This window comes from Glycine soja, chromosome 4, assembly GCF_004193775.1.
Source record: "Glycine soja cultivar W05 chromosome 4, ASM419377v2, whole genome shotgun sequence".
In the NCBI taxonomy this organism is placed as follows: Eukaryota; Viridiplantae; Streptophyta; class Magnoliopsida; order Fabales; family Fabaceae; genus Glycine; species Glycine soja.
The window spans coordinates 39,559,678-39,571,471 of record NC_041005.1 but is presented as its reverse complement, the minus strand read 5'-3'; the positions used below and the strand labels follow the sequence as shown (position 1 = coordinate 39,571,471).

The window sequence follows — 11,794 nt, the reverse complement described above, 5'->3', positions numbered from 1 at the left end:
TCTCTTCCCAATCATATTTTTTTTCATCTACAAGATTTGAACTTGAAATATTATTTAAGGAAATCAAATTTAGTATCCCTCGGATCAACAACTTATTAGTAAACTAATATGATCATGGATATAACATTCAAACATTTAATTCAAGAGCTATGACAAGTCCTACAAATTTAGAAAACAAAATTATCCATTTACTTGAAAAAATATTAAGATAAATAATCAATTTGATTCTCAAAAGTACGAGATATTGTCACTTTAGTTCATAAAAGTAATAAAACAAAAAAAAAGGTCATTGAAATTATATTTTGTTATTCTCTTTAGTCCAAAATTCAAAAAATTATATAACATAAGTGATAAAAGCCTAAAATGAGACAACACTTTATAGTTTTAAAGACTAAAATAGTGATTTTTAAAAATGATAACCAAAGAGATGAATATAAAGGACACTTTTCTTATTTATGAGAGTAAATTACATTCTTCATACATGAAATATCCTGAAATTATACAAATTTCTAATACTTTTTAATCATTATCGTAACCTAATTTTACATGAAGTCGGGTGTAATATTTTTCATATAATTAAAAAAGTGGTGTTAGTATAATATATAATGGAATACTAATAATGATCGATAAAAGTAATAATAATGTATGTCTCTTAATTAAGTTATCTCGAATTTAAATATAACTTTGGACATAGAATACATTATTTTATGAGATAATTTTTTTTATGTGTTTATAGTCTATAATAAAGATTAATCGTTATTTTTAGTGAAGACTATTTCATATCAATATTTTGGTCAGAAAAAAAAATTCAAAAATTAAATTCAAAAATTAAATGAGATTAATGTAAAAGTAAATAAAAGCAAAAATTAATGTAATTCTACGAAATATCAAAGATAATTAATGTAATTTACATTTTTTATTATGACTAATTGAAAATGAGACACTTCGTGTTTTTATGTTTATTTTTAAAAAAGAAAAAGAAAAAAATAGTTGAAAAATATAGTAATTAACAATTTTTTAAGGAAAATGACATCAATTAAAATTTATAAAAGAAATTATATGCATTAAATATGATAAATTTGGAATAAAAGATGTATAATTCGATCAAAAGAGATAATTGTCTTTGTTAACACACACTCTTAATTTTTCAAGACATGCCAATATGGATCAGACTCCATTGGACCCTATAAAAACTGGAGAGAGAGACCGAAGAAAAATAAAAATTAAAAAAAAAGCATCGAAATTTCTTTGCAGAAAAGGAAAAGCATTTATTTTCTTTTCCGTGGGATATGTTATTAGCGATCAGTGTTCTTTTTATTTTTTATTTTTATTTTCTGTTTTGAAAACGTTGTAGGTTGTATTGTATCCGTTCTGTGGAGATAACGCTGTAGCGGGTCTCATTCCTTGTGTTTGGAGGTACCCAACTTGCGAGATTCCACCATTTTTTCATGTCTTAGATTTCATTTCACAAGAGTGAGCAATTTCCAAAAATAAAGTTCATTTTTTTTCTTTTTCTTTTTCTCATTTTTCCTCTTCTCCAATGCCAGAAAATTAAAGGGTCGTGTTCGTTTGTTGTTGTAGTAAACTGTGTGGGCGTTATCTTCGATTGTTTGTTTTCGCTCAAATGGGTAGCGTTTGTTGCTGTAATAATAACCTGTGGTTGTTGTCTCTGGCATTTGAAACTGGGAGAAAGTTGTGAATTTCCCTTTTTTTTTATTTTCTATTGTTGTTGTGGGTATTCTAATGTTCTTATTTGTTTATTTAGTTATTTTTGTGTGTTTTCAAGTGCTATTGGGGACTCTGGGGAGTGGTTTCTTGTGGTTTTGACTTTAGAGTAGTGAATGGTGGGGTTTTGGTTTGGTTTGGTTTGGGAGGAGGAATATGTGTCTGGTGTTGTTTAGCTTGAAGTGGTGTTGAGTTTGTTATTGCTAAAAAAAGTTGAAGGGTATTTCCCTAGTTCATGGAAAGTTCTTGCCTTTGATGTTTGAAAGAAAAGGGGTGACTTGTGTTGTGGAGTTTGAGTATTGGCTGTAGAAGGGAGGGTAGAATGGATTTATGGGTTGTTGCAGCTGCTGCTGGAGCTGGTTATTTGGCTAAATATTGGAATAGGATTTCAAAAAATGGTGACGGCTTGTGTCACGTGGCTTCGGAGGATTCTTGTTTTGAGAATCCTGGGCCGCCTAGCTGCTCTTCTCCGTTGGCCAAACAAATGCGAAGAGATGAATTGGGCAAAGATTTTTGTTATGATGGAAGGGCTTTAGAAGGGAAGTCTTCAGATCTGAACACAATGAATGGTCTTTTGACAGGAGAAGTGGCTTCTACCAGAGGGATTGATGGTGAAAAATTGCAACATTTTTGGAATTATAACAAACATGATGTGCTATCTATATCAAACTTGGCAATGCCATTATCAACTTATGATGATAGCTTCAAGGATGTTGATGATGAAAATGAGCAAAGCTCTGGCTTTGTTGGTGACCATGGTTTCCTTTTTCCGAATTCTTCTGCTGAAGTGGTTCCTATCCATAACTCTTCTGGACATAAAACCTTTCTCAAGATGAAGCATTTGTCTGGGTGTGTCAATAGACCTTTAAGTTCCTTGGAAAGTTGCTTTATGGCCCAGCTGTACAAGGAGCATGCTGAAACGGAAGAATATGTTTTTAGTTCTCTTTCATCACTGTCCACGGCCACGAGATCTTTTCTTGTAAGCAATGGAAGCCAAATAATCAACAGAGCAAATAATAATTTGTTCAGCACGTCGATTGAAAGCAAGGAATATAAGTTGCAAAAAGAAGTTGGTCAAGTAAAGGATGAAAATGTATTTGGGGTTCCTTCCTTGCCAAAAATCATATCAGTAAATGATACTAAGGAGAAATTTAATGCAGTCATTGTGAGAAGTCGAAGATCGAGCTCTTCCGACAATGTGTCGAGTGGAAAACTCATCCATACTCAACAATTTGGTATATTCCTTCATTTAAACAATACCTCCTTAGCCTGTGATGTGTTGCAAATGTTTGATTTATGTATTTCTTGTTCATGGCTATGTTTAGAACTTTTACTTTTGTGGTAGGAATAATACACTTGTTAGTTAGTCAAGGAAATGATCTGTCTTTCAATGAGGATATTTTTATTTTTATTTTTTGATGTTATGCTTAGTTACTGTCTCCTCCTGTATTGTGAGAATAAAAATCGTAAAGGAATCTTGTTTTTTTTCTTCTCACGGGTGTAAGTTATAAATATAGATATTTGATATTTCTATACAGTACACTAATCTTTGAAAATGAGGCTTATAAGTTATTTTAAAATTGAATGGCTTCTGAACTGGTTTAAATTTTGAAGTCCTTTCATATTGGAGGGATACTGTAGCTTTTAGTTTTTCTATTCACTGACAATTCATATGGAAACATACAATAGAGAATCTCATTCTTCCTTTGCAAATGGATATTTTATGGGGGGTGAAGGTGGAATGAAATTGCTTCAGTTCCTAAAGCAGCATTCACAGCCTTAATTAGCAAAGGGTATTATTATCTGATCTTTAATGTTTTGATTAAGCCTAACTTTCTAAATTCTATCCCAAAACTGTCTTCTGCATCGGCAACTGTAAATATTGATCTTTGAAATGAATTAGGTTGCTATTTATTTCATGGGTGGACAATATGTATTACTTTGATGACTACATTTGTTAACACATCTTTATTCATCAGATAAAACATTTCTCTTCAGTCTTGGGATTTCGTTCGGGATGATAACTTCCATCATGGCAAATAAAAGAGAAATAGTCAAGTTAAGAGAGTTGTTGAAGCAGAATGAAAACTTGGTTCAAGATCTACAAGAGGAACTGGAAATGAAAGATTCAATGACTGTAAAGGAGTTACAGAATGAAAATTATGGTTCACAGGATACATGTGATCATTCCTCATATGACAAGGAGCTAAATGAATTTTCCCCTGAAAAGCACGTGGATAACTCTCCAAGAATTGACTCTAAAGAATCATATCATCAAAAGGTAGAACAAAGTTCTGAGTCCATGAGCAAAATTGAAGCTGAGCTTGAAGCTGAACTTGAGAGATTGGGGTTGGACATGAATGCATCAAGCCTAGAAGGAAAATTGTCCGAGCTTGTTGAGGTAAGAATAATGTTTATCTTCTCATTTCCACATTTCCGGGTAATTACATGATCCTTTATCACAAAACATTGTCTTGAAATATATCTGTTTTTGTCTTTTATTATTAGTTTTTCCATGTATTCACCTCCTAACACCGCCTATGGTATCATAGCCAGTCACAAGTCTAGGTAAAGGGAGAGAGTTGTGCTAGGCCTTCAGACAGCTAATGTAAAACTTGTCAAAATACCAAACATGGATCATGTATGACCGATTTTGTGTGCCATATATTCACCCAGTTTAGTTGGTCTCATCCTTTGATGTGGGGGAAATAAAAAAATGGCATGGAAATGACCCCTTCTGATTTATGTGCCTTGAAAGAGATATTATGTTACTCAATTCCTCCCTGTAACATGAAAGATGAATGCCTGAACTTCCACTTGTTCTGACTTATGCTGCAACATGAGTTTTTAATTCGTATGACTAATTTATTCTAGTAGAAACCAGAATTGCAGATATAACTGAGTTCTTAGCAATTGATTAGCACTGGTGTGTTGAGTAACAGAAACAATAAGTAATCTTTGCACTGATATAGATATTGGTTTTAGCTCCCTTTGCCAATTTTATATGCCTTGTTTTTCTTGGAAGTTCCAACACATCTTTGTTTTGCAAATCATGCAAAGTTTCTTTTTCCAGCGAAAGTTTTCACCCTATACTTTGTTCCATTGCTTTTTGTGGTTGAAGTTAATGGTTCTTAAATGGGTTAATGGGTGTTAATGGTGCACAAGTTCTTGCAGCTTGACCCAGAGTTTGTAGCAGATTTTGCTCAAGGTGAGTTACGAGTCGACATGGTCAGTGGGAAAGATTCTGTCTATCCAAAATCAAATGAGGATGCTGGTGATGCAACACCTCTCCCTGTCAACTATGCAGTTTTGCCTCATGAACTGAGTTTGCGTTTGCATGAAGTTATACAATCCCAACTTGAGCAACGCATGAAGGAACTTGAGATTGCCCTTGAAAATAGCCAGAGGAAAGTACGGCTTTTGGAATCAAAGCAAGAGAATTGTCTTCAAAAGGCTTCTTCCTTTAGTAAAGAAAATGATGATTGTGACCTTATGTCTCAGCCCTTAATCCTCAATTTATCAGGTGAAGCTCTAGATGCATACAATGAAGCCTATGAAGAACTAATAAAGATAAATGACTCTGAAGAAAATTCACCATTAGGCATCCATGACCACCAGGAAGATTCATATGCAAATGATTGGCATGCATTAGGGGTTCAACATGGTGGAGCAAATGGTTCTAGTAAGGTAACAATGTTGGAAGGGAGCATATATGAATTAGATGGTGCTGAAGATGAAACTTGTGGTTTTGATGATACTGAGGTGGAACAGCAATTGATTAGGCAAATTGTTGAAAGGACCAAGAAAGGTTCTCCCGTTTTTAGAAATGCACAAAGGATATTGTATTCTATGGATGAAGATGAACAATGATATCAAATAGTTTTTAGGCATCTAGGAATAGAAAAGAGTAACATTTATTAATACCAAAAAGCTTCCTTTATTTTCATCTTTTTATTTGTATCATATCATATCCGTTAGTTCTGTGCAGCCCCTTTTCAAGCAAAAGGCCTAAATCTTTCTACCAAAGATTCCTAACTCAAGCTTCATTGGCCTATAAAGTGCATGTTGGATACATGCTTAGTTGATATATTGCACGTTTTAAAGGTCGGTTTTGTGAGAAGCAACAAAATATTGCATGTCCGTTAAGTGGAAGAATGAACACACTAGTGACACTACAAGTAATTAGATTAGACCACGTGTCCACGTTTATTTTGATAAAGCACGTGTTTGATAATAGGGTTTATTTTGTTGTGTATGGAACATTGTCTAGGGTGTTATGAATTTTCTCTGGTAAATGGGCTGTTGTGTTGGCATCGCCTACAATGCACAAACCTGCGACAATGAAATGGATGCTATAAATAAAATAATGACTTGCTTAGAGGCTTTTTTTTTTTTATCATTTGGGGGGTAAAAATATGCTAAGTCAATGGGTGTGTTCAGTTTTAGAAGATGTGACCTTGCAGGTAGAAGTCATATAAAAATTTATGACTTTTGTTTATAAAGTTATAACTATTTTTATGACTTATTTCTAAATGGAAATTTATTCAAAAAGTGTCTTCATTAGGTAATTTTAAAAAAAATTATCCCAAAATGATAAAAAAAAATCCATGCTTAGATATTTGATTGTCAACATCAAAATGAACTTCAATGATAGAAATGTAACTATATGTAAGTTTGGTTTCGACTCTTTTTGTAAAGTTGAATTTATTCACGATTAGTGGTATTGTTCCTTGCGGTGGTTCTTTAAGTAACGGAGTGGCTGATGATTTTTGTAAAAGATATTTCTTTTTTTTCTTGTTGTTAAACCTGGTTAATTTTTGGTCGAGAGACAAAGACTAATCCCTGACATCCAATTAAGGGGTTGATATTTTCCAATGTTGTTTCATTCGCACAAATAAAAAATCAAACTTTTAATTACATAATTAAGAGACACGATTATTTATAATATATCACATCATATTAATTGGAAAAGACATTTTAATACAAATGTCTTATTGCATGCTTCAAAACAAATACTATAATAAGTCTTGATAGTTTCATTTCACATAATAAGTTTAGTTTTAATGTTTTTTTTTATAAATCTAAGATATCTTTTGACTAGAATTTATTTGAGAAATTAAAGGAAAATATCTCAACTAGAGATTGTCTGAAATTAATATCAAAGGAAAATATCCTTCATTCTTCCTCGCTTGAAAACAAATATCTATGGTCATAATATATGACATAACAAACCTGTCATTATCACTAAATTATCCTTTTTAATGACTTGTCCATTGTCGATTCTTTTGTACTGAACATGTAATCATCTAAACTAATAACTTATTCTATCAACAAATTTCTTTAGAAAATATTTTGTTCACTTTACTTTTTGAATATATAAAAAATTCTTGTTCTGAATGGTTCATAAATCATGAGAAATTGTATAACTCTAAAAAGCTCAAAGTCACTATTCTCATCTTTATTATTAGGATTACATGAGGCATACAATGGTGGCCCGAACACAATCAAGATGAACGATCGCTAAAGGCTCATTTTAAGAGAGATATCAAATTTTTTTAATTAGTCTATATAAATACTAAAACAAAATTTTCATATAATTTTAAAATTATTTTTAAAAAATATTATAAAAGAATGAAATAATTATCAATAATTTTTAGGTAAACAATTATGCATCATTAGTCAAATAATGGATGATGCTTCTACTTCTCAACAAAATTCTACCCATAATTTTGAAAGAATGAATAATCAATTTATGTACGACATTTTTTGTCTTAAGTTAGAGACCACAGATGTTTCCCCACCCGCTAGGTCATAGACCAATCCCACTCGCTGTGTGTGGTTGCCGCTAGCCCAAAGGAATTTTACACATAATGGAAATTGAGCACTGGTTCTTCCGTTAAATACATCATTCTCACTTATGTGAACCCAGCGGCATCTTACACCACTGCGCCAATCCTTTGGGTTCAATTTATGTACCATGTTGAACTAAAGAAGATAGTTGTATATTATTTCCTTTTATTTCTATCAACATTAATGTAATTACGTAAATAAGGCTCTTGAACTTTCTCTTCTTTCCTTGTAATGTCTCCATGCTTAATCTTTCTCTTTCTAATTAATCTCCTTGTCATCCCACCATAGCCCTTGAATAGTTATGCAAAAACATAAAAGTCAATGTTACAATGTAGCAATGCCATTACACTATTTCTGTTTAGTTGTGTTGCAAAATGTAAAGAGGGATAAGCTAGGATTAGGGGTGGAAGTAGGTCAGGTGCCTATCGGAGGCCTATGACACAACCCGTTTAAGGCCTGGTTCAACTCGACTCGTTTAGCAAAAAGGTTAGGCTCAAGCCTTTAAACAAGTATTTTTAGTTAAAAAGGTCAGACAATAAGCCTTGAAAAAAGCCCATTAAACCTAACAGGCTAACCTATTTAATGGCAATATTTTTTAATAAAAATGTTATTATTAATATGATATATAATATCATAATTATTTTTAATGAAATTACAAAATAATCTAAGTGGTTTGGCGATTTGAATCATGTTAATATTTGGAATAAATTAATTCCTATAAGTATAGATGAGTAGTAGGAATACGAGTTTTTTTTCTTTTGACGAGGCTTAAAAGGCTTTGGTAGTTGTCACATGTAACGTTTGCAGGAAAATTTTATCTTCATCTTGTGGTTTAAAATTGACTTATTATTTTTAATGAAATATTTGGCTTTGTTAATGGAATTTTTTATTTTATTTTATACACTTCTTGATATGAACTAGGCTTTTAAATTGGAGAATAGGCTGAAAAGACTACATAAAGACTAGGCCAAGGCCTAAAATGTAGGTTCGTGACAGGTAATAGGCCCAAACTTAGACCATAAAAATATAAAATTGGTTAGGCCAGGCTTAGGTAGGGCCCGACTTGGCCCAACCCATTCCACCCCAAGCTAGGAATATAGTGAGACTAAAATGGTAACCTGAAATTCTAATAATTATAAAATTATATTAAAAAAATGTTATAATGAGATCATTTTTAACACTAGGTAAGAAAGAGGAAGTGGCACCCCAAAAGGTGTTTTTGTCCATTCCCTTTGGTGGGAGAGAAGTTTTCATCATTGACACCCAAACCTAAAAGAAATGGTACATTGAAGGCATCTTGGTTTGTGTTGAAGGGTATATAGAAAGGGCAACACATGCCTTTTCGACTACGAAAGAAAATGGGATAAAATCGAAGATAATGAACCATCTAAAATGTCACATTCTAGTGTTCCTTCAATGTTGTTCTAGGTTTATCCATTTATGTGAATAGTGAAAATAAAGGTTTTTATTCCAATTACTTGATAAACGGACTATTAGCAACTGACCCACCAAATAGTGAACTAGGCCTCACAAAGGCTTGCCAACAAAACCAACCACAATCACAAAATGGTGTTTACGGTTTGTGCTTTGAGGCAAATGCGACATGTCAAAACAAACCAACCAATGACACTAAACAAATGCATTGAGGAACACAGTATCTTGACCTAAAGGGAGTAAGTTATTGTCAGTGTTGGGGTCGTCCCCAACCACAAAGGTAGGCTATGATGACGATGTTCATGTGGCAGAGGTATAAGGTGCAAGGTGGTGGCACTATTGTGGCAATAGGATGGACTGTTCACATATGACTTCTAGGGTTAAAAATGACCATTCACTATTACAATATAATTTTCATTTAATATTACAAAAGATACCATGCTTACATACTCAAGTTATCCATTATAATCTATATTTTTCATTTTGTAAAAACAATTAGACCCAACAGTTAAAATTTTATGGTTCACATGTGAACCATTTGTTCTAGACTTTTTTTTTTTTTTACTAAATTAGGTGGTTTCATAAAATTATTTATCAAATTAGGTGATTTTGAAAACTATTTATCAATGATAGAGAATTTCGACTTTCAACATTATTTGTAATTATAACCATATAGAAGAGTTATTTTTTACTAGAAAATGACCAAAGTGAAAGAGAACCCACCTAGAATAACACTTCTAATAATACAAATTTTTTGTAACAAGTGTATATAAAAATATATTTAAATATTTACTGACATATCTATTAACATAACTTAAATTAAATAATTAATAATATATTAAAGATTTTAAATAATATAAAAATTACTTATATAAATTATAAAATATGAATTTAATACCCATGCAAGACATGAAACATTAAACTAGATTTAAGATTAAAATATTAATTTTAACTTTTTCACTCTTTTTAAGAAAAAGTGTAATTATATAATTATTTTTTATATTATTTGATATAAAATAGTAATAATAAATTCTACTCACATTTAATAATTGGTTGTCAAATTTTTTTTAATTAATTTTAAAATTATAAAATATTTATCTTAATGTCTATATTAAATTAATAGTTTATTTGATGATCTATTTTTTAACATTGTATTTTTTAAAAATAGTTAATGCTTTTAATTTTATTATTAATGTAAATTAAATATTATTATATTAGAACGTTAAAAATTAAGAAAAAAAAATAGAAATATTGCTAATTGTTAGGTCTATAGTAATATTCAGTCCTAAAAAGGTCTATATCCACACCATTAAAGGTTAATATTAAAATCATCCATCAGAAAATTTTATTTGCTAACATTAAAAATCTGAATATTTTTACTAAAATAATTTTAATTTGAATTTTATTTTTATCATTTAATAGTTTTTTATTCATATATTAATTGAAACATTAAATATATCATAAATAAATAAAATGGAATATTTTTATTGATTATTTGATTACAATATTTGATCTTAACAATTATGTTTTAGAATCTGGAAAACATATTTTATTTATAAAAAACAGTTACACGTTACTAATAATTTTAGCACGAAATTGAAGAAATATGGTAATTGTATACATTGTTAACCTCAATCATATTTTTTATACTTCCTTGATTCTTACATGTCACCTCCCAAACAGATTAATTATAAAAAATTCAAGTAAAAATCAATTTAACTATAATTTTTATATGTGATATTTTAAATGTCATAAAAGATACTCTTTTATTTTTATATATTTAAATTTAATGTATGCAAATTTTATATAAATGATGTTTATATTTTTTATATCAAAATATCTTTTGTTTATTAATATATAATCATTGATTTAATTTATGTTAAGAGACTTTTAGATATTAATATTTAAATTTAATGTATATAATTTTTATATAAATGGTGTTAGTATTTTTTTTTATTGTAGAAGCATATTTAATATGAAGTTTCAATGATGTTCCAAGATAAGCTCTTCTCAAGTTTAATCCAAGTCAAGGACTCGAAAATTCAAGATAAATGATGAAGTTAGTCCTTAGAGTCTTGAACAACATTCTTTACTTGATGATGCAAAAGGTTTGGCCAAAGGACATTTTTCAAAAAGCTTTTTGAAATTTAAAAAATATGATATTTATTCTTTGGTAATCGATTACACAAGATTTGTAATCGATTACAAGACCGTAACCAAAGTAGTTTTTGAAATGTTCTTAAAATTTTGAATGTTTTTAAAAGTCTGTAATCGATTACACAAGACTTGTAATCGATTACACAAAGTTTTAAACGTTTTATAACAGTCTTTAAAAATTTGAATTTAAATTTTAAAGCTTATAATTGATTACAGCTTCTGTGTAATTGATTACCATAACTTAAAATTTCAAATTTCAAGTATGAAGAGTTCATAAAATAATTTTGTCAGAAAATAACTCCGGATGAGTCACAACTCTTTAGAAAATAACTCCGGAAGAGTCACATATGTTCAAGAGATTTTTGAATGACCATCAAAGGCCTATAAATAGGTGACTTGGGTTACGAAATTCCCTAGAGAGTTTTTTTGAACTGAAATGTTTTATCCTCTCCAAAAGATTCCTGGGTTAAATACTTGCATATTCAATAAGGAATCTGGATTGATCTTCAATTGTAATATCCTTCTCTTAAAGAGAAAAAATTCTTCCTCTTCTTATTGAAAGAAAGTTGTTTAAGAGACCATTCTGATTTCTGAACACAAGGGAAGGGTTGTCCCTGTGTGGTTCAGA

At 30.4% G+C, this 11,794-nt stretch overlaps 1 protein-coding gene across 2 annotated transcripts; it reads left to right on the top strand.

The window, feature by feature from the left end:
* The first annotated feature begins 1,270 nt into the window (after window positions 1-1,270).
* On the top strand, window positions 1,271-5,688 carry LOC114409666. Of its 2 annotated transcripts, none has more exons than XM_028373202.1 (3): window positions 1,271-2,960; window positions 3,705-4,126; window positions 4,891-5,688. In XM_028373202.1, exons 1-3 carry the CDS (start codon window positions 2,048-2,050, stop codon window positions 5,593-5,595), a joined length of 2,040 nt encoding a protein of 679 aa, XP_028229003.1. In that variant the 5' UTR covers window positions 1,271-2,047; the 3' UTR covers window positions 5,596-5,688. The 2 variants fall into 2 exon arrangements, with proteins under 2 accessions (XP_028229003.1, XP_028229004.1); XM_028373203.1 differs by having other exon boundaries at window positions 1,272-2,960; window positions 4,900-5,688.
* The last annotated feature ends 6,106 nt before the right edge of the window (window positions 5,689-11,794 follow it).